The sequence below is a fragment of the Artemia franciscana genome, chromosome 9 (genome assembly GCF_032884065.1).
Source record: "Artemia franciscana chromosome 9, ASM3288406v1, whole genome shotgun sequence".
In the NCBI taxonomy this organism is placed as follows: Eukaryota; Metazoa; Arthropoda; class Branchiopoda; order Anostraca; family Artemiidae; genus Artemia; species Artemia franciscana.
Window position 1 is genome coordinate 11,276,057 of NC_088871.1, and position 19,048 is coordinate 11,295,104.

Consider the following 19,048-nt stretch of genomic DNA (forward strand, 5'->3'; position numbering starts at 1 on the left):
TATAAAACTGCAAGGTTCGAATATACTTGTGTGTCATGTACGATTTTATTTAATTGGAACTTGCCTTTAGTAAAATTTATTTGATCTCTTTTAAAATTTCGCCGAAACCTTAAGATTATGATCCTGTATATCGACAACGTTGCTCTAATTGAGCAAATATATTCAGAATTAATAAAACTGTACTTTCTATCTTTTTAAAGTGACCATAATTGTCTTGAAAAAGTTCAATATCTCACACCACAAAAAGATAAACACAGTCAACCAAAATGTAATTTGAACTAAGCAAAACGGAATGAATACACATTAAAGTGCAGTCAAACTGATATAAAAGAAATATAAATTTGTCAAATTTATGGAGTGCGAGTATTTTTTTTATATCCATTTTGATTCTGTAGGTTGTATTTGCTTTGGCTTGGCTCACTTTGTTTTTATTTTTTCAGTTTTGCTTCTTTGTTTTGATGACCTCTTCTTAGTTTTTATATGTGTAGTGTAACATTGTCAGTGCTAAAGTATGCAACATTGTCAATGCTAGTTTTTATTTATGTAGTGTAACATTGTAATAGCCTATTGTCAGTGCTAAAGTATGCCACCAGGCATGTGCACTGGTTTATCATATCTATTTATGTAATTATGGCCATAAAACATGATCTATCTATCAATATAGCCTATCCATCTATCTAGTAGGGAAAGCCATGGTAGCCTACATGCCTAAGTATTAATGACTAGCCTATATATATAGATTTTCCAAAGCATAATCTGAAAAATTTTAGACACAAGGGAATCAGGAATTACTTGTAGGCTAGCAGCAAACATAAACAGTGGAATAAAAGTTGTGGAAAAATTCTAGGTTAGTGACTTTTGGCTATCTCACAATGGGGTTAGGTTAGGAAAATGAAACTTTCAGGGATGGGTCTACAGGCTAAAGTATGTCTGGGAAGGTATTTTGAAATACCTACAACCACTCCCTCTCCCTCTAGAGGGTCCTGACCTTTGATGACCTTTAAAAATGTGTGTGTTATAAAAGCAAAACCTTGAAAACCCCCCAGATGGTCAAATTTGGGAAAACAACTTTATCAAGTGAATTTGTGCAGCTCCCTAAAATGCCTACCAAGTTTCATTATCCTAGCACATCCAGAAGCACCAAACTTTCCAAAGCACTGAACCCCTCCCCTCAACTCCCCCAAAGAGCACAAATCCAGTACGGTTTCATCAATAATGTATCTATAACATTTGCTTATTCTATCCACCAAGCTTCATCCTAATTCCTCCACTCTAAGTGTTTTCCAAGATTTCCCATTTTCCCCTCCAACTCCCCCCAATGTCAACAGATCTGGTCAAGAATCTGGTTTTGAAATAAGAGCTCTGAGACATGAACTCCTTCTAAATATCAAATTTCATTAAGATCTGGTCACCAATTCTAAAATTAAAAATACCTAATTTTTCCAAATTAACACCCTCCAGCTGCTCCAAAGAGATGGATCCATTCCAATTATGTCAATCTCATATCTAGAACTTGTGCGTATTCTTCCCATCAAGTTTCATCCCAATCTCTCCACTCTAAGCATTTTCCAAGATTTCTGTTCCCCTCCTCCAACCCCCTATGTCCCAGGATCCAATTTGAGTCAAAAATAGAGCATCTGAGACATAAGATCCTTCTATATATCAAGTTCCATTAAGATGCATTCACCTATTCCTAACATAAAAATACCCCAATTTTCACATTTTCCAAGAATTCCGGTTCCCCCTCCAACTCCCCCCAATGTCACATGATCCAGTCAGTATTTAAAATAAGAGCTTTAAAGCCCAAGATCCTTCTAAATATAAAATTTTGTTGAGATCTGATCACCCATTTGTAAGTTACAAATACCTCATTTTTCCAAATTACCCCCCCCCCCCCCTCCACCAAACTCCACCAAAGAGAGTGGCTCGAGTCCAGTTATGTCTGTCATGTATCTTAGACTTATTTTTATTCTTCCCCTCCAGTTTCATCCTGATGTCTCTGCTTTAAGTATTTTCTAAGATTTCTAACCCCCCCCCCAATGATGCTGGATACAGTTGAGATTTAAAATAAGAGATTTGAGTTATAAGGTCCTTCTAAATATGAAGTTTCATGAAGATCCAATCACTCCTTTGTAAGTTAAAAATAAGTCAATTTTTCAGAATTAACCCTCCCCCCTAAGTTCCTCTAAATAGAGTGGATCTGTTCCAATTATGTCAATCATGTATTTAAGAATTCTGCTTATTTTTCCCACCAAGTTTCATTGTAATCCCTCCTCTCTAAGCATTTTCCATGATTTTAGGTCCCCCCCCCAAACTCCCCCCAATGTCACCAGATCTGATTAGGACTTAAAATAAGAGCTTTGAGACATGATATCCTAAATATCAAATTTCATTGAGGTCTGATCACCTGTTTGTAAGTTAAAAATACCTCATTTTTTCTAATTTTTCAGAATTAACCCCCCCCCCCAACTACCCCAAAGAGAGTGGATCTGTTTTGGTTATGTCAATCGCATATCTAGGACTTGTACTTATTTTTCCCACCAAGTTTCATCCCAATCCCTCCACTCTAGGTGTTTTCCATGATTTTAGGTTTTCCCCTCCCAACTTCCCCCCAATGTCAACAGATCTGGTTGGGATTTTAAATAAGAGCTCTTAGACACAATATCTTTCCAAGCATCAAATTTCATTAAGATCTGATCAACTATTTGTAAGTTAAAAATACTTCATTTTTTCTATTTTTTTCTGAATTAACCAGCCATCCACTCTCCCCCAGATGGTCAAATCGGGAAAATGACTATTTCTTATTTAATCTGGTCTGGTCCCTGATATGCTTGCAAAATTTCATCACCCTAGCATACCTGGAAGTGTCTAAAGTAGCAAAACCAGGACCAACAGACAGACCAACAGAATTTGGGATTGCTATATGTCACTTGGTTAATACCTAGTGCCATAAAAACTCCTCAAGTGTAAGCTAATAGGCTATAGGTTGTCACAACCCAACCCAGATTCAGAAGAAATTTACAGACTACTATGTTGATGAGAAACAACATCAACACCCAGAGTAATGAAGAGCTGTGTAATTTGCCATTTACAATTGTTGAGCTGAACGGCATGATAAGCAGCATGCAATAGCCTGTAGGCTGCTATGCTGCAATCAAATTTATCCATGGAATGAAATTTATGAAAAATCTTTCTAAAAATAGGGTAAAAACTCCATTAGACATTGTTTATTATCAGTGGCTCCATGATGAATTTTCTGAAATATAGAAGGGATATGTTGTAGTTAGAAACTACTGGGGGGTTAAAAAGTTTGGTTATACATGGACAACTGAATGGCTCCTATTTGCAAAGCAGCTGGCAGCAGACTGCACTACATGGTCCAAACATTTATCCAAGATCCTTGATGCTGGGTAAGATGAAAATGCCTGATTCCCACCACAAGTACAAGCAAGTACCTAAGTAAAATAAGGATATAACTAGTTAAAAGGCTATATATTTATCACCCTGTTACCAGTTATTGGTAAAGCTTATGAAAGACTCACTAAAAATAAAATTAACTACATCACAACAGAGCAAAAGAATTTGAATGATTTTCAGTGTGGCTTTGTTAAAGATTATGGAACAACAGAAAACTTGATAATGTTTAAAAAAAACCTGCACTGAATTGCCTCCAAAATAAATAGATTATTATAGCTGTAATCTTAGTGTTACGGGGTGGTTTTGTTGAATAATGAGTTTGGAGTGAGGTTTATCTTAAGGGGGATTTTGCCTTGAGGTGCTTGGGACTTTTCTAAGTCTTAATAGCTTAATCTGGATATGGGATATGGAAGCTAAATTATTAATAGAATAAAACAGTCTTATATATAATCCCCAGTAACCTGGGAGACAGAACCATCTCAGTGTTGTTCGAGGTCTCCTGAAACAAATATAGATTCCCTTGGGACCGTACCTGAAGGCTAGAGGAACTGTACCTGATGCCCTAGTACATTGACAGAAGATGATTAAATACAATAAGGTTTATTTACTTACAATATACAACTTTGGACAAAATAGCTTCAATGACTTATAGCATGAAAAGGTGAACATGAACAATTGATCTTGACTATTCAAATCTCTCCTGAAAGCTCACTACTCGCTCCTTGCGTTGGGCTGATATATCCAACGCGATTTCTAAAACCAGAACTCCCCGGACAGGCTTGGTGACCTGTGGCGGTTGACCTCCGCTACTATTGGTATTATCCAATCATGTGACTAGTCCCGCACCCAAAAGTTATTTTCATGGCAAGGATTTCCCTTCTGGTTTTGAGTTGAAGAAACCCAGAGTTCACAATAACCAGTTAGTTAACTTGTTAAATAACATTTAAGTTGTGTCTAAATGCACGTAGTCCAAAGTATTGACTTATTGCTAAATTCTAAATGATTTTATTCAAATCTTTTACTAATTGAAATTTACTAAAAGGGGTATGACTGAGAAATTTAGTCCTGAACTTAAGAGTTTCTAGAAGAGTATGGATGAGAGATTTGGTCCTATATTTGAGGATTTCTAAGGGGGTGTGGATGCGAGATTTGGCCCTGAATTTTATAGAGGGGAGGGGGCTGGTCTATATGTTACATATCCCCCTTCCCGTTGTAGATTGATGTCCCCATCAATCAGTCTAATCTCTTTCTTTAAACATTGCATTTAATCCTTATTGTCTATAAAAATCTATATATATAAAAATAAGTTGTCTTTCTGTGTGTCTGTCTGTGGATCAGGTGACGTCATGTTTCTGTGTCCACTGACATCATGAAATTAGTTGTCGTCATTTTTGCTTTGACGGTGACGTCATTCAAGATATTTAAGACATATGTTCACGTAGAAATCTATTAATGTTTAAGTTTACAATGACTGATGAACTTACCATGGCAAAAGCCAATGAAGATGCTCAAAGAGTCTATGCCAAAAAACTTGCTGCTGATAGAGAAAGTCAGAAAAGAAAGCGTGCCGAGGAATCAAAAGAACAGCAAGGAAACAGGCTTGAGGCTAAAGAACGCAAAACCGCGCAGTTAGATGAAGATCCACCTGGACAGCGAGAGTCAAAACATATCAAAACTGAAAATGATAGCGATGATGATTGGGTTTGGGATTTTGACTTGGATAAGGTCATCAATGCCTACCAGATTTTAGTTAAAAAAAACAAAGGTTCGGCGATATGTATTTCATAGTGAAGCTGAAAAATAAAGAAGAAAAAGAAAACTGAAAAAAGAAAATATGTAAAAAACTAAAAAATACTAAAAAGAAAAACACTCAAAGAGAAATTACAGACCGGGACACAAATGACGACCGGGACAGAGGGAATATAAATAACGACCGGGACACTCAAAGAGAAATTACAGACTGGGATACCGGGACACAAATGACGACTGGGACACAGGGAATATAAATGACGACCAGGACACAGGTATTTAAGAATAACGTTCAAAGACAAATTTTTAATTGTAAGAAGACCGTTGAAAGAGAAATTTCTAATTGTAAAATGACTGAAGAACCTACAATGGCAACGGTACCACCATCGAAGTAGATAACCAGTGGGTTGTTCCATATTCCCCATTATTATCAAAAACATTTAATGCACACATAAATGTTGAATACTGTAACTCCGTAAAGGCAATCAGATACATATGTAAATACGTCAACAAAGGCAGTGACATGGCAGTTTTTGGCTTGCAGCCCAAAATCAAAGATTTCGACGAAATCGTACAATATCAGGCTGGAAGATACATAAGCAGTAATGAAGCTGTTTGGCGAATTCTTTCATTTCCGATACATGAACGTAGTCTAGCTGTTGTTCACTTAGCGGTACATTTACAGAATGGTCAACGTGTTTATTTCTCGGAAACCAACGTGCAACAAAGAGCCCTGAATCCACCGGATACAAAATTAACAGCTTTTTTTTCGCTTTGCAAAAATGATTCTTTTGCAAAAAAACTGCTGTATACTGAAGTGTCTTCGTATTACACGTGGAATACTAAAAATAAAATATTTGAACGTCGAAAACAGGGTAAGTCAGTCGACGGCCAACCTACCATCTTCAAAGATACCACGATAGGAAGACTCTACACCGGTCACCCCAATCAACATGAATGCTTTTTTCTACGCCTGCTTTTGGTGAATGTACCCGGTCCGACATCCTTTGAGTATTTGAGAACTGTAAACGGTACTATACATGACACTTACGGTAGTGCATGCCAAGCTCTGAATTTATTGGAGAATGAACAACACTGGGATAACTGCATCAATGACGCGTGCGAAACGTCAACCCCAAGTGAAATTCGTGCATTGTTTGGCATTATTTTAACAACTTGCTCTCCATCAGCTCCTACAGAGTTATGGGGAAAATATAAGTCAAAAATGTCCGTAGATATACTCCATCGAAAACAGTTAGAGACGTCAGATATGACTTTTGATTTTACATCAGAAATTTATAACTACACTTTAGTTATTATAGAAGATTTGTGCGTACGTATGGCAAACAAATCCTTTCAGGATTTGGGATTGCCTTCATCTAACCGTATCGCTGCTGTTTCGACATGTGTAGAATTGGATCGTGAACAAAGTTACAGTACGAGTGATCTATTGTCGTATGTACAAAATAACATTTCCAAGTTAACGTCGGAACAAAAAGACATTTATGATACGATACTCAATTTCAGGACGTATACAACTACCTGCTGATTTCTGTAATTTAGTGACGTCCAAAAATGAATTGATTGAAAAAGTATTTCCGAATATTCTAAAAAATTATAAAAATAATAAATGGCTAAGTGAAAGAGCGATTCTCGCACCCAAAAATATAGACGTCCACGAAATCAACAATATTGTTTTGACCAAGATTCGAGACCAGGCAGTCCTTTACAAGTCAATCGACACAGTTTTGGAACCAAATGAAGCGGTTAAGTATGCATGTTTGTTTGTTTGTAAAAAGAGCGTTTGCATATGACGTCGTTATTAGTACATACGGCTTTGTATATGCACAGACAATGGGAAAGCCAAGAATGTTGTATATTCGCAATTTTTACGTAGTTTAACTCCTGCAGACGAAATGAATGCTTGCCTGAAAAATTCTAATTTATGGGCACACGTAAAAATATTAAAATTAACTACAAATATGCGTGTCCGATTGCAAAACGATGACTCTGGTCAAACATTTTCAGATCAATTGCTGGCAATTGGAAACGGAAAGCTCCCAGTAGTGGGAAAGCCAAAAATGTTGTATATTCGCAATTTTTACGTAGTTTGAAACACATATATAAATCTATCTATATTCACAGGTGGGACACAGGGACACAACTACAATGGCGCGTAACGACTTACGCGCGCGGGGGGGCTTGGGGGGGGGGGGGCGAAGCGCCCCACCAACTAGGTGTTGGGGTGGCGCGAAGCGCCACCCCAACAGCTAGTGTTATTATAATTCCATAACCTTGTAAATAATGATTTAAAATTTAAGAAATATTTTCCTTCACCTTATATATATATGTCCTGCACCTAGCACTAAAAAAAATTATTTAACCAAAACACTTGACATTAACTGTTATTACACACGAATACCTGGTTCCAATTGTTTATTTTTCCTTGAAATTTTAACTGTTATATTTGATTTTTAATTGATCCCAGGCATTTTAATAATAAAAATAAAAATACACTACGTAATATAAAAAGATTTCCACTGGCACTTAAAAATGGTATTATTACTGGAGGGGACCTATAAATTATCTTGCCACCAAATTTTGGTCCTACGAATTTTTGGGGCTTATATCGTTTCCCTGGGATTCCCAGATGTTAGATGTAGAACTTTCATTTGTTCTGTTTTGGGTTCCTTGATTATTATTTGAGATGGAGCTATTATATGGCTGCCGTCGGCTGATGTAACTTCCTCTTGTATTTCTGTTCCAACTATTACTGGGTTGATTTGTCCTTCCACGATACCCTCCTCGATATTGATACGTATTGCGTTGGAAATTTTGATTTTGGGTGGGATAATTATTTCTTGTTACAAAGGTGTTCCCTCGATTGCCTCTAGGGGCGTACCCCCTATAGTTTGTCCCCCTGGACAAACGGTTACCCGTTCCTCTAATATTTGGGCGATAATTATTGTTTGCGAAACAATTTCTTGCGATATATCCTAACCGGTTACAGGTGTAGCACCTTAATGGTTCATTATTAGTTTGTGCCCTTAATTGATTATTGGGGGCAAAACGTACTTGTCTTGGAGGTGTGGTGGTTCGAATTTGATTTCGAACAGGTTTGGGCGATGATTCTCGGGAGAAAAATCGCGGAGAGGAATCTCTTGACTTTACAGGGGCTTTGTTTTCTACAGCATTTATTGACAGTTTTTGATGCTGCAGGACAATCGAATCAATTTCTACGGCTCTTTCTATTTCCTGAACTGCTAGTTCTAGGTTATCAATATTTTTAGCTATCAAAAGGCGGTATAACTTTGGGTTGAGTCCCTGTTTAAATGCATTGAGTATTATTTTTTCATATAGTTCCCCTTCTCCTGGACCATATCGCGCTTCTGTTGCGATTCTAATTTTATGCAAGTACTCATGAACGTTTTGGGTCTGTTCGAATGTTCAGGAAATAAATTCAGGAAATAGAAAGAGCCGTAGAAATTGATTCGATTGTCCTGCAGCATCAAAAACTGTCAATAAATGCTGTAGAAAACAAAGCCCCTGTAAAGTCAGGAGATTCCTCTCCGCGATTTTTCTCCCGAGAATCATCGCCCAAACCTGTTCCAAATTAAATTCGAACCACCACACCTCCAAGACAAGTACGTTTTGAAATAAACATTAAAAACACTAAAAATCGGAACTAAATCACGAAACAGTAGGACATAATTAGTAACGAAAATTTAAAATCAGCAACTTAATCTCCTTCACTGGAATGTTAAAGTAACAAAGGCCATTATACAAAGGCCCTATACATAGCACGTTCGACCATTCCAAGATTACCTATCTGACAAGTCTGATTACTTATCTTTAGCGTTTCATGAGGCGTAAATGACGACAGAGCTTAGAAGGATTAATACTTGAGACAGTCTGGATTAGTAGTCAGATAAGGTATACCTACCCGAAAAGTACAGGATTACTGAGGATAAGTGACATCATATATACCAAAAATTTAATCTTTTAAAAAATGGAAAAAAATATTTGAAATCATGTACAGAGAATAAAAAGAGACAGTAGATATGAAATGTGCAACACTTCCAGGGGTTTGTAAATAAGCTATGTTTAAAGTGGACTACACGTGATTAATGTTGTTAACTCCTAGTGACCTATGGTATTTCAGTTAAGAAGTTGCCGGATAAGTATTTGTTGTTATCTTTTATGGATTACACCCAGGGAACTTAATATTAAGCGTACAAGGGATGCTCAATACAATCACAAACACACATCAAAAATTTTCTGTCAGAAAACATTTCCTTCGACAGCAAGTAAAGCATATACTGGGAAAATCGCATCAAGGAGAGACAAAGGAAATGTTAAATTACTGTGATTTGGTCTCTAAAATGCAAAAGAGAAACAGGAACCGACCAATCTCAAAATTGGGTATATTATCTTATAATTTACCATATTTCTAATCATTTTGAAAATTGATAAGAAACACAAAATAAAAACTAACACTGTGGTAAAAATACGAATTTGAAGCGTTGTATTTGCAATGTCACAAACGCTCATTGTTTCTGCCTCAGTTAGAGAGAAACCAAAGGATTGTTGGTAAGTTTGGTGCTGCAGATATTTTGATGTCTTTAAAAAATCTGACCCAAAATTAAGAGGCTTATTTAACATCAAGTCCTTATCCTCCTCTGCTTTAATTGTTTTAATAGTTTTTTTTTGTAGTATTGTAAGGGGGAATATGTATTTATTTTTGTCGATTTTTTTGTGAATATCAAACTCTCCTATTTATATTGTGGGGATTGGAGTCACTTAAGATGGAGGGGAAAACCCCCTCCCACTCCAATGTGTTCAGATAGTTCGTAAAAGAATTGGAGTCTGTAAAATAGTGGCATGAAGACATAATGCATCTCCACCCAAAAAAACAACAACACTGTGGCTACAGACACTGTAGTGGGTTAAGAATAAATTAAAAACTAAGTAGACAATTTTAAGTATTTTTAAATCTCAACATCATGAGTGGAAATAGCTTCGAAATCAGTATTCAATAGCAAAATGAGTAACAAACAAAAGAAAAAGCGCCCAACTCACAGACAGGACACATTATAAATAAAAGGCGAGGAAAAATTAACCTATTCAGATATAGAAGATGTAAAAGTTAATAATAATAAAAAGGGATAATAAAAATCAAATAGGGACAGTGATTATTTAAGGTTTTAAAGTAAGCAGTTTTTCTCAAATTTCCAAGATATTGAAAGCTTTACAAAATTACTGCGCTTTTATAATCAATTTAAAAAAAATTCATCCCAGTGGAAACTCGACACAGTTGAAGACAAGGTGCTAAAATAAAACAGCCAATCACAAATTAAATTGATCAAACATAGCTATTTAGATAAAGTTCATCTTATTTTTTGTTTCTTTGTACTCATTGATTCATTATACAATTAGAAATAAATAACTTATTCAATTTACTTCATGATTGCTATAAAAACACTAAAATACTTCATAGTCTGAAAGAAAACGAATCCGTATAAATAAATCCTACCTGATCGTTAATAGAACGTAAAAACAAAAAACCAAGAATCGAGAAACAATGAACTGATTAGTTTAAATAAATGAACCCAACTGTACAGTAAGGGAACAATTAATCGATAATTACAAAGGGATGCATAAATAAGTATACATATATATGTGTGTTTATATCATTAAATAGGTCTGAAATCACTGTATTTTCTATTGGCCCTACCCTTTAGTAGTATAATACGACTTCTTTCGGCTTGGGTATAGAAGAATTTGATTAAAAATCTCCAGAAAATACTGGTAAACATGATATCATCTCATTTACAACCATGAGAAAAGTCAAACATTACTTTCAAATTTTTTTCAACTTTTCAATTGCTATACTATAAGAATTCGAAATTTTCCCCATTATCGTACAGAGACATGTGACAAAGTTACTATTTCTTGAAAACAAAACTCATGAGCAGTTATTTGATTAGTTTATGCTATTGCAAATGGTAACTCCTAAGAATTTCCTTGACGGCTGTTTCCAAAAGCGGCTAGTACCAGTCTCCTAGCTGCCTCGACGGTTTGCTCAACTTGTTCACTGTTTCCAATTGCAGGGTTTACTTCAACAATATCGAGAGCTGATAATTTTTTTTTTTTTTTTTTTTTTTTTTTTTTTTTTTTTTAGAACCCGCGAACTTTATTGAACAGTATACGAATACAGAAACAGAGAATGACACACTATTATTGAATATAGTTGAAAGCGTGATCAGCCGATAAATAATCACTTAGTGCATCAAAAATATCATGTTTCCACCACTCAATTAAAGTTCAAACGAGGCCACCGCCACTTATTGGCAGGTCACCTCCTAGAAACAGTCAGAAAAAAAAACCTAGAAAACATTCCTGAAGATGATAATAAAAAGGCACTCTTACAAAGAACAACCGAAAAACGGGACATAATACATTGAAAATGGGAATGGACACGAAAGGAGAGACCCGAACAAACCATCAAAATTATTTGGTACCATCTGCTTCCCTAAAAAAGCACTAAAATCTACCAAGTGCATAACTATTAGCTAGATATTGTTAGGGTACTATAGTCAATTACAAACCAGGAGCGTGAAGATTTTTGAATCTAAACTAGACAAGTCCTGTCTGAGATTTAAAAGCACATAGTTTCAAATTAAAAGCGTGCTGATCCAAGCAAGATCTAGTAGACTAAGGATGAATTTATGTAAAATAATAATGACAGTCTCAAAATCATCTCCTTACTTGGGCCTCATTCTTACAAAACATCTTCATATTGGTGTTGTTGGTGCTGCATTTGAAAAAGGACAGTCTAAAAAGGGAACATCATTGGGCCCAAAAGTAATTCGAGATTCGTCTGTGTTAAAGAACTTGAAGGATTTAGGACATCAAATTGAGGATTTTGGAGACCTTACTAAAAGTAATGCACAAATTGACAAAGTTACCCATTCTAAAGTTAAAAATTGGCATGAGGTAGCATCGTATAACAAGTCCGTAAGTGACAAAGTGTTTCAGATATGCCAAAGTAATCGGAAAGTGTTGACTCTGGGTGGAGACCATAGCATAGGTGCTGGAACAGTTCACGGTCACTTGACGGCCTATCCAGATTCATGTGTTATATGGGTTGATGCCCATGCTGATATAAATACCGTGAAAAGTACACCCAGCGGAAATATGCACGGAATGCCATTATCTTTTGTGCTGAAGGAACTGCAAGACGAGCCTTCGTCTCCTGAATGGAATTGGGTAAAAAATAGGCTGTCTGCTAAAAATTTGGCTTTTATCGGACTGCGAGATGTTGACCCCGAAGAAAGGAAGATAATTAATGAATTGGGCATATGTTCCTTAAGCATGGAAGAAGTTGATTTGATGGGCATAAAAGAAGCAGTGCAGTTTGCTCTTAACATGATAGATCCTCTACATAGAAGACCTCTTCATGTATCGTTTGATGTTGATGCCTTAGATCCAGTTGAAGCTCCAAGCACAGGAACAACAGTTCGTGGTGGACTTAGATTAAGAGAAGGTATGACACTGCTTGAAACGGTGAATACGACTGGAAGATTATCAGCTCTCGATATTGTTGAAGTAAACCCTGCTATTGGAAACAGTGAACAAGTTGGGCAAACCGTCGAGGCAGCTAGGAGACTGGTACTAGCCGCTTTTGGAAACAGCCGTCAAGGAAATTCTTAGGAGTTACCATTTGCAATAGCATAAACTAATCAAATAACTGCTCATGAGTTTTGTTTTCAAGAAATAGTAACTTTGTCACATGTCTCTGTACGATAATGGGGAAAATTTCGAATTCTTATAGTATAGCAATTGAAAAGTTGAAAAAAATTTGAAAGTAATGTTTGACTTTTCTCATGGTTGTAAATGAGATGATATCATGTTTACCAGTATTTTCTGGAGATTTTTAATCAAATTCTTCTAGACCCAAGCCGAAAGAAGTCGTATTATACTACTAAAGGGTAGGGCCAATAGAAAATACAGTGATTTCAGACCTATTTAATGATATAAACACACATATATATGTATACTTATTTATGCATCCCTTTGTTATTATCGATTAATTGTTCCCTTACTGTACAGTTGGGTTCATTTATTTAAACTAATCAGTTCATTGTTTCTCGATTCTTGGTTTTTTGTTTTTACGTTCTATTGACGATCAGGTAGGATTTATTTATACGGATTCGTTTTCTTTCAGACTATGAAGTATTTTAGTGTTTTTATAGCAATCATGAAGTAAATTGAATAAGTTATTTATTTCTAATTGTATAATGAATCAATGAGTACAAAGAAACAAAAAATAAGAATGAACTTTATCTAAATAGCTATGTTTGATCAATTTAATTTGTGATTGGCTGTTTTATTTTAGCACCTTGTCTTCAACTGTGTCGAGTTTCCGCTGGGATGAATTTTTTTTAAATTGATTATAAAAGCGCAGCAATTTTGTAAAGCTTTCAATATCTTGGAAATTTGAGAAAAACTGCTTACTTTAAAACCTTAAATTATTACTGTCCCTATTTGATTTTTATTATCCCTTTTTATTATTATTAACTTTTACATCTTCTATATCTGAATAGGTTAATTTTTCCTCACCTTTTATTTATAATGTGTCCTGTCTGTGAGTTGGGTGCTTTTTCTTTTGTTTGTTACTCATTTTGCTATTGAATACTGATTTCGAAGCTATTTCCACTCATGATGTTGAGATTTAAAAATACTTAAAATTGTCTACTTAGTTTTTAATTTATTTTTAACCCACTGCAGTGTCTGTAGTCACAGTGTTGTTGTTTTTTTGGGTGGAGATGCATTATGTCTTCATGCCACTATTTTACAGACTCCAATTCTTTTACGAACTATCTGAACACATTGGGGTGGGAGGGGGTTTTCCCCTCCATCTTAAGTGACTCCAATCCCCACAATATAAATAAGAGAGTTTGATATGCACAAAAAAATCGACAAAAATAAATACATATTCCCCCTTACAATACTACAAAAAAAACCTATTAAAACAATTAAAGCAGAGGAGGATAAGGACTTGATGTTAAATAAGCCTCTTAATTTTGGGTCAGATTTTTTAAAGACATCAAAATATCTGCAGCACCAAACTTACCAACAATCCTTTGGTTTCTCTCTAACTGAGGCAGAAACAATGAGCGTTTGTGACATTGTAAATACAACGCTTCAAATTCGTATTTTTACCACAGTGTTAGTTTTTATTTTGTGTTTCTTATCAATTTTCAAAATGATTAGAAATATGGTAAATTATAAGATAATATACCCAATTTTGAGATTGGTCGGTTCCTGTTTCTCTTTTGCATTTTTAGAGACCAAATCACAGTAATTTAACATTTCCTTTGTCTCTCCTTGATGCGATTTTCCCAGTATATGCTTTACTTGCTGTCGAAGGAAATGTTTTGTGACAGAAAATTTTTGATATGTGTTTGTGATTGTATTGAGCATCCCTTGTACGCTTAATATTAAGTTCCCTGGGTGTAATCCATAAAAGATAACAACAAATACTTATCCGGCAACTTCTTAACTGAAATACCATAGGTCACTAGGAGTTAACAACATTAATCACGTGTAGTCCACTTTAAACATAGCTTATTTACAAACCCCTGGAAGTGTTGCACGTTTCACATCTACTGTCTCTTTTTATTCTCTGTACATGATTTCAAATATTTTTTTTCCATTTTTTAAAAGATTAAATTTTTGGTATATATGATGTCACTTATCCTCAGTAATCCTGTACTTTTCGGGTAGGTATACCTTATCTGACTACTAATCCAGACTGTCTCAAGTATTAATCCTTCTAAACTCTGTCGTCATTTACGCCTCATGAAACGCTAAAGATAAGTAATTGGACTTGTCAGATAGGTAATCTTGGAATGCTCGAACGTGCTATGTATAGAGCCTTTGTATAATGGCCTTTGTTACTTTAACATTCCAGTGAAGGAGATTAAGTTGCTGATTTTAAATTTTCGTTACTAATTATGTCCTACTGTTTCGTGATTTAGTTCCGATTTTTAGTGTTTTTAATGTTTATTTCAAAACGTACTTGTCTTGGAGGTGTGGTGGTTCGAATTTGATTTTGAACAGGTTTGGGCGATGATTCTCGGGAGAAAAATCGCGGAGAGGAATCTCCTGACTTTACAGGGGCTTTGTTTTCTACAGCATTTATTGACAGTTTTTGCTGCTGCAGGACAATCGAATCAATTTCTACGGCTCTTTCTATTTCCTGAACTGCTAGTTCTAGGTTATCAATATTTTTAGCTATCAAAAGGCGGTATGATTTTGGGTTGAGTCCCTGTTTAAATGCATTGAGTATTATTTTTTCATATAGTTCCCCTTCTCCTGGACCATATCGCGCTTCTGTTGCGATTCTAATTTTATGCAAGTACTCACGAACGTTTTGGGTCTGTTCGAATGTAACTAAGCCATGTTTCAGTTTATTCAATGAACTTGTGTCAATGAATCTTTTTTGGAAGGCCTGTTGCAATAATTCTATTGAGTTAATTGTTGAGGTTGCTTCTGTGCCTATTGTATTTTCGATTTGTTTTAGAAAAGTTAGCGCCTGTCCTTTTAGTCTTAAAAGTAACATGCTTTTTAATACTTTCAAGTCAATTTTTGTCATTTCTACGAATTGTCCTAAATGGATGTTGAATTGATCAACGTCCGTATCTCCTTCATATTCTGGTAATGATTTTGCAATTTCTACCGAGGTTGCAATAATTTGTTGCGCTTTTAATATTTCATCTTGTTCTTGGTCCATTGTAGTCTGTTTTTAAGTAGCGGTATAAAATAAATTTTTTTTTTTTTATCACTGTTTTATTAACGTCCTCCGAGGATTTTTTTTTCATTGTTTTATTTTCATTTTAAAGGTTTTGATTACTTTTGAATGTGGTATACCAATATATAAAAAAAATGGAAACAGAAATAAAATCGCACTGTACCTAAAAATTCAAAAATCGAGATAAAATTGCACTGCACTTAAAAATCAAAAAGTCAAATGTAAATAATCATATGTGTCCATGTTAGTAGGCATTCATTGTGTAGGTACTTTCAGTTCCTTTTGCTTCTTTCTTTTTTCGACCGCGCCATATGTTACGGGGTGGTTTTGTTGAATAATGAGTTTGGAGTGAGGTTTATCTTAAGGGGGATTTTTCCTTGAGGTGCTTGGGACTTTTCTAAGTCTTAATAGCTTAATGTGGATATGGGATATGGGAGCTAAATTATTAATAGAATAAAACAGCTTTATATATAATCCCCAGTAACCTGGGAGACAGAACCATCTCAGTGTTGTTCGAGGTCTCCTGAAACAAATATAGATTCCCTTGGGACCGTACCTGAAGGCTAGAGGAACTGTACCTGATGCCCTAGTACATAGACAGAAGATGATTAAATACAATAAGGTTTATTTACTTACAATATACAACTTTGGACAAAATAGCTTCAATGACTTATAGCATGAAAAGGTGAACATGAACAATTGATCTTGACTATTCAAATCTCTCCTGAAAACTCACTATTCGCCCTTGCGTTGGGCTCATATATCCAATGCGCGATTTCTAAAAAACTCGCCGGACAGGCTTGGTGACCTGTGGCAGTTGACCTCCGCTACTATTGGTAATATTCAATCATGTGACTAGTCCCGCACCCAAAAGTTATTTTCATGGCAAGGATTTCCCTTCTGGTTTTGAGTTGAAGAAACCCAGAGTTCACAATAACCAGTTAGTTAACTTGTTAAATAACATTTAAGTTGTGTCTAAATGCACGTAGTCCAAAGTATTGACTTATTGCTAAATTCTAAATGATTTTATTCAAATCTTTTACTAATTGAAATTTACTAAAAGGGGTATGACTGAGAAATTTAGTCCTGAACTTAAGAGTTTCTAGAAGAGTATGGATGAGAGATTTGGTCCTATATTTGAGGATTTCTAAGGGGGTGTGGATGCGAGATTTGGCCCTGAATTTTATAGAGGGGAGGGGGCTGGTCTATATGTTACATTAGATTTGAGGGACACCTTTGATAATATAGTCTATCTAAAAATTCTTAGTTACCTTATAGAGGCCAGATTTAAGGGAAAGATACTTGCTGTGATCTATCCTGCTCTGGAAACCTGAGAAGACGTTGAAGAAGTAAAGATGATTTACAAAGCTCATTTTGAGCTCTGGAAACCTGGGCCTGCAATGCTGACATTGAGTCTTCCTTTGAAAACACAGTAGTCATGTTATTAGCAAATCGAGAACTTTTGACAAAACCAGTGTTATTTCTTGATGGACATAATTTAAATTTGTCAAAGAGACCAAATTTTTGGGCTGCAAAGTTGACTCTAAGTTATCTTAGATAAATCATATTAATTATTTGAGTAGAACATGCAAAAACGGCTGAATCTGATTAAATAAGTGTGAAATAAGAACTCCTTTCCTAGTGGAATTTTTTCTGCAAACTTATTCGCCCAAAAATTTAGTATGGCTTGCAGATATATGATCTGTCAGGGATCAGTTCTCTGAAAAATAAAAGACAAAATCCAAAATTTAGCACTTTGGAGCCTTGAAAGCAACACAAACAAAATTTTTTGCACATTGAAGGAATAGCACAATTAAATTGTTAATTTTACTGGTATTAAAACTCAATCACCACATTATCTTTAAAAGATTTGGATTAGTGTAAAGTATCCTGTTAAAACAAAAATCATCAAAACTGGTAGAATAGTTCAGTTCAGTTTATTAACATCAAAATAAATGGACAACAATAACTGTCTACCCCTACAAGGCTCCATGGCCTGTTGCATAGGGGTTAAACCAAAAATAAATACCAAATAAAGAGTCTCTTCTTAAAAAAAACAAGAAATATAATCAAATAATTTTGTGTTATTTTTACTTACCACTTCGTCCTAGAAATTCAAATCCAAGTCCACACCATCTCCCACCACCACAAAATCACAGCAATTAAAATTAAATAAATAAACGTGCTCAAGCCTAGCATCTAGGGATGTCGCCCTACCCTCATTATTCATCATATTATTAAACATATAACAATATTAATTCAAACCAATTCAAAAATAAAACTTTTCTCAAATTCATTCCCCATTATATTTATCAACCAAAAATATTTTAGTTGGGTTTTAAAGGCATCAAACGAATGAATGCTATGGACATTATCAGGGAGACTGTTCCATACTTTACTACATGCTTTTCGGGACTAAAATCTGATCTTACAGTCTTAGTTTAAGGTAATAGTAGGTGGTCTTTATTGCGTAGATTAGGAGAGCTCCTTGAATTAACTAAATCGGGAAAGAAAGAATTGAAACAGTGAGGCAGTTCACCATGAAGATACTTGAAAATCATTTAAGAGCAAGAGACAACATAGAGTGCATAAGTATTCAAAAGCTCTTTTCAATATCCTTTATTAAATTCGTTAACTAACTGGCGAGCCTTTTGATGAATTACTTTAATCGGATGGAGCAAAGGCTGGTCAGTAGACATCCAAATCGAGTTGCAGTAAGTTGAATATGACTGAATGAGTGATAAATACAGGGTCCAAAGAATAGATCCAGGAAAAATGTGTTTAAGGAAGATAAACACATTATTATAGATGCAAATAATCAAGCTAGATAAAGGAATAAGTAGTAATGCATTGAATTTCTTTCTTTTATTTTTACAAGAACAATATGCTAAAGTGAATTTAACAATGGCATTGAAGCTTCCTACAGTGATACAATTTCTTCATTGGACATTGAAATACAGTATCAAGAAGTACTGAATTCCCTCTGTTCAAAAATTCACCTGCACTCCTACATTTAAAAGACTTACAGGATCTCATCACCTAGTTTCCAAAAAGTATTGTCTCCCC

The 19,048-nt window shown here is 35.2% G+C and overlaps 2 protein-coding genes across 2 annotated transcripts in view; both read left to right on the forward strand.

Annotated features, from left to right (window-relative positions):
• The first annotated feature begins 156 nt into the window (after positions 1–156).
• Positions 157–19,048, forward strand: part of LOC136030999 (serine--tRNA ligase, mitochondrial-like) — a 48,683-nt gene continuing 29,791 nt past the window's right edge. The window contains exon 1 of the mRNA XM_065710160.1: positions 157–179. The gene's annotated coding sequence lies outside the window, so the exon portion shown is untranslated. The remainder of the gene's footprint in view (positions 180–19,048) is intronic.
• LOC136031000 (arginase-1-like) overlaps positions 11,871–19,048 on the forward strand; it is a 188,227-nt gene continuing 181,049 nt past the window's right edge. Inside the window, exon 1 of the mRNA XM_065710161.1 lies at positions 11,871–15,069. Within this exon, the coding sequence (XP_065566233.1) occupies positions 11,887–12,879 (993 nt within the window). The 5' untranslated portion in view covers positions 11,871–11,886 and the 3' untranslated portion in view covers positions 12,880–15,069. The remainder of the gene's footprint in view (positions 15,070–19,048) is intronic.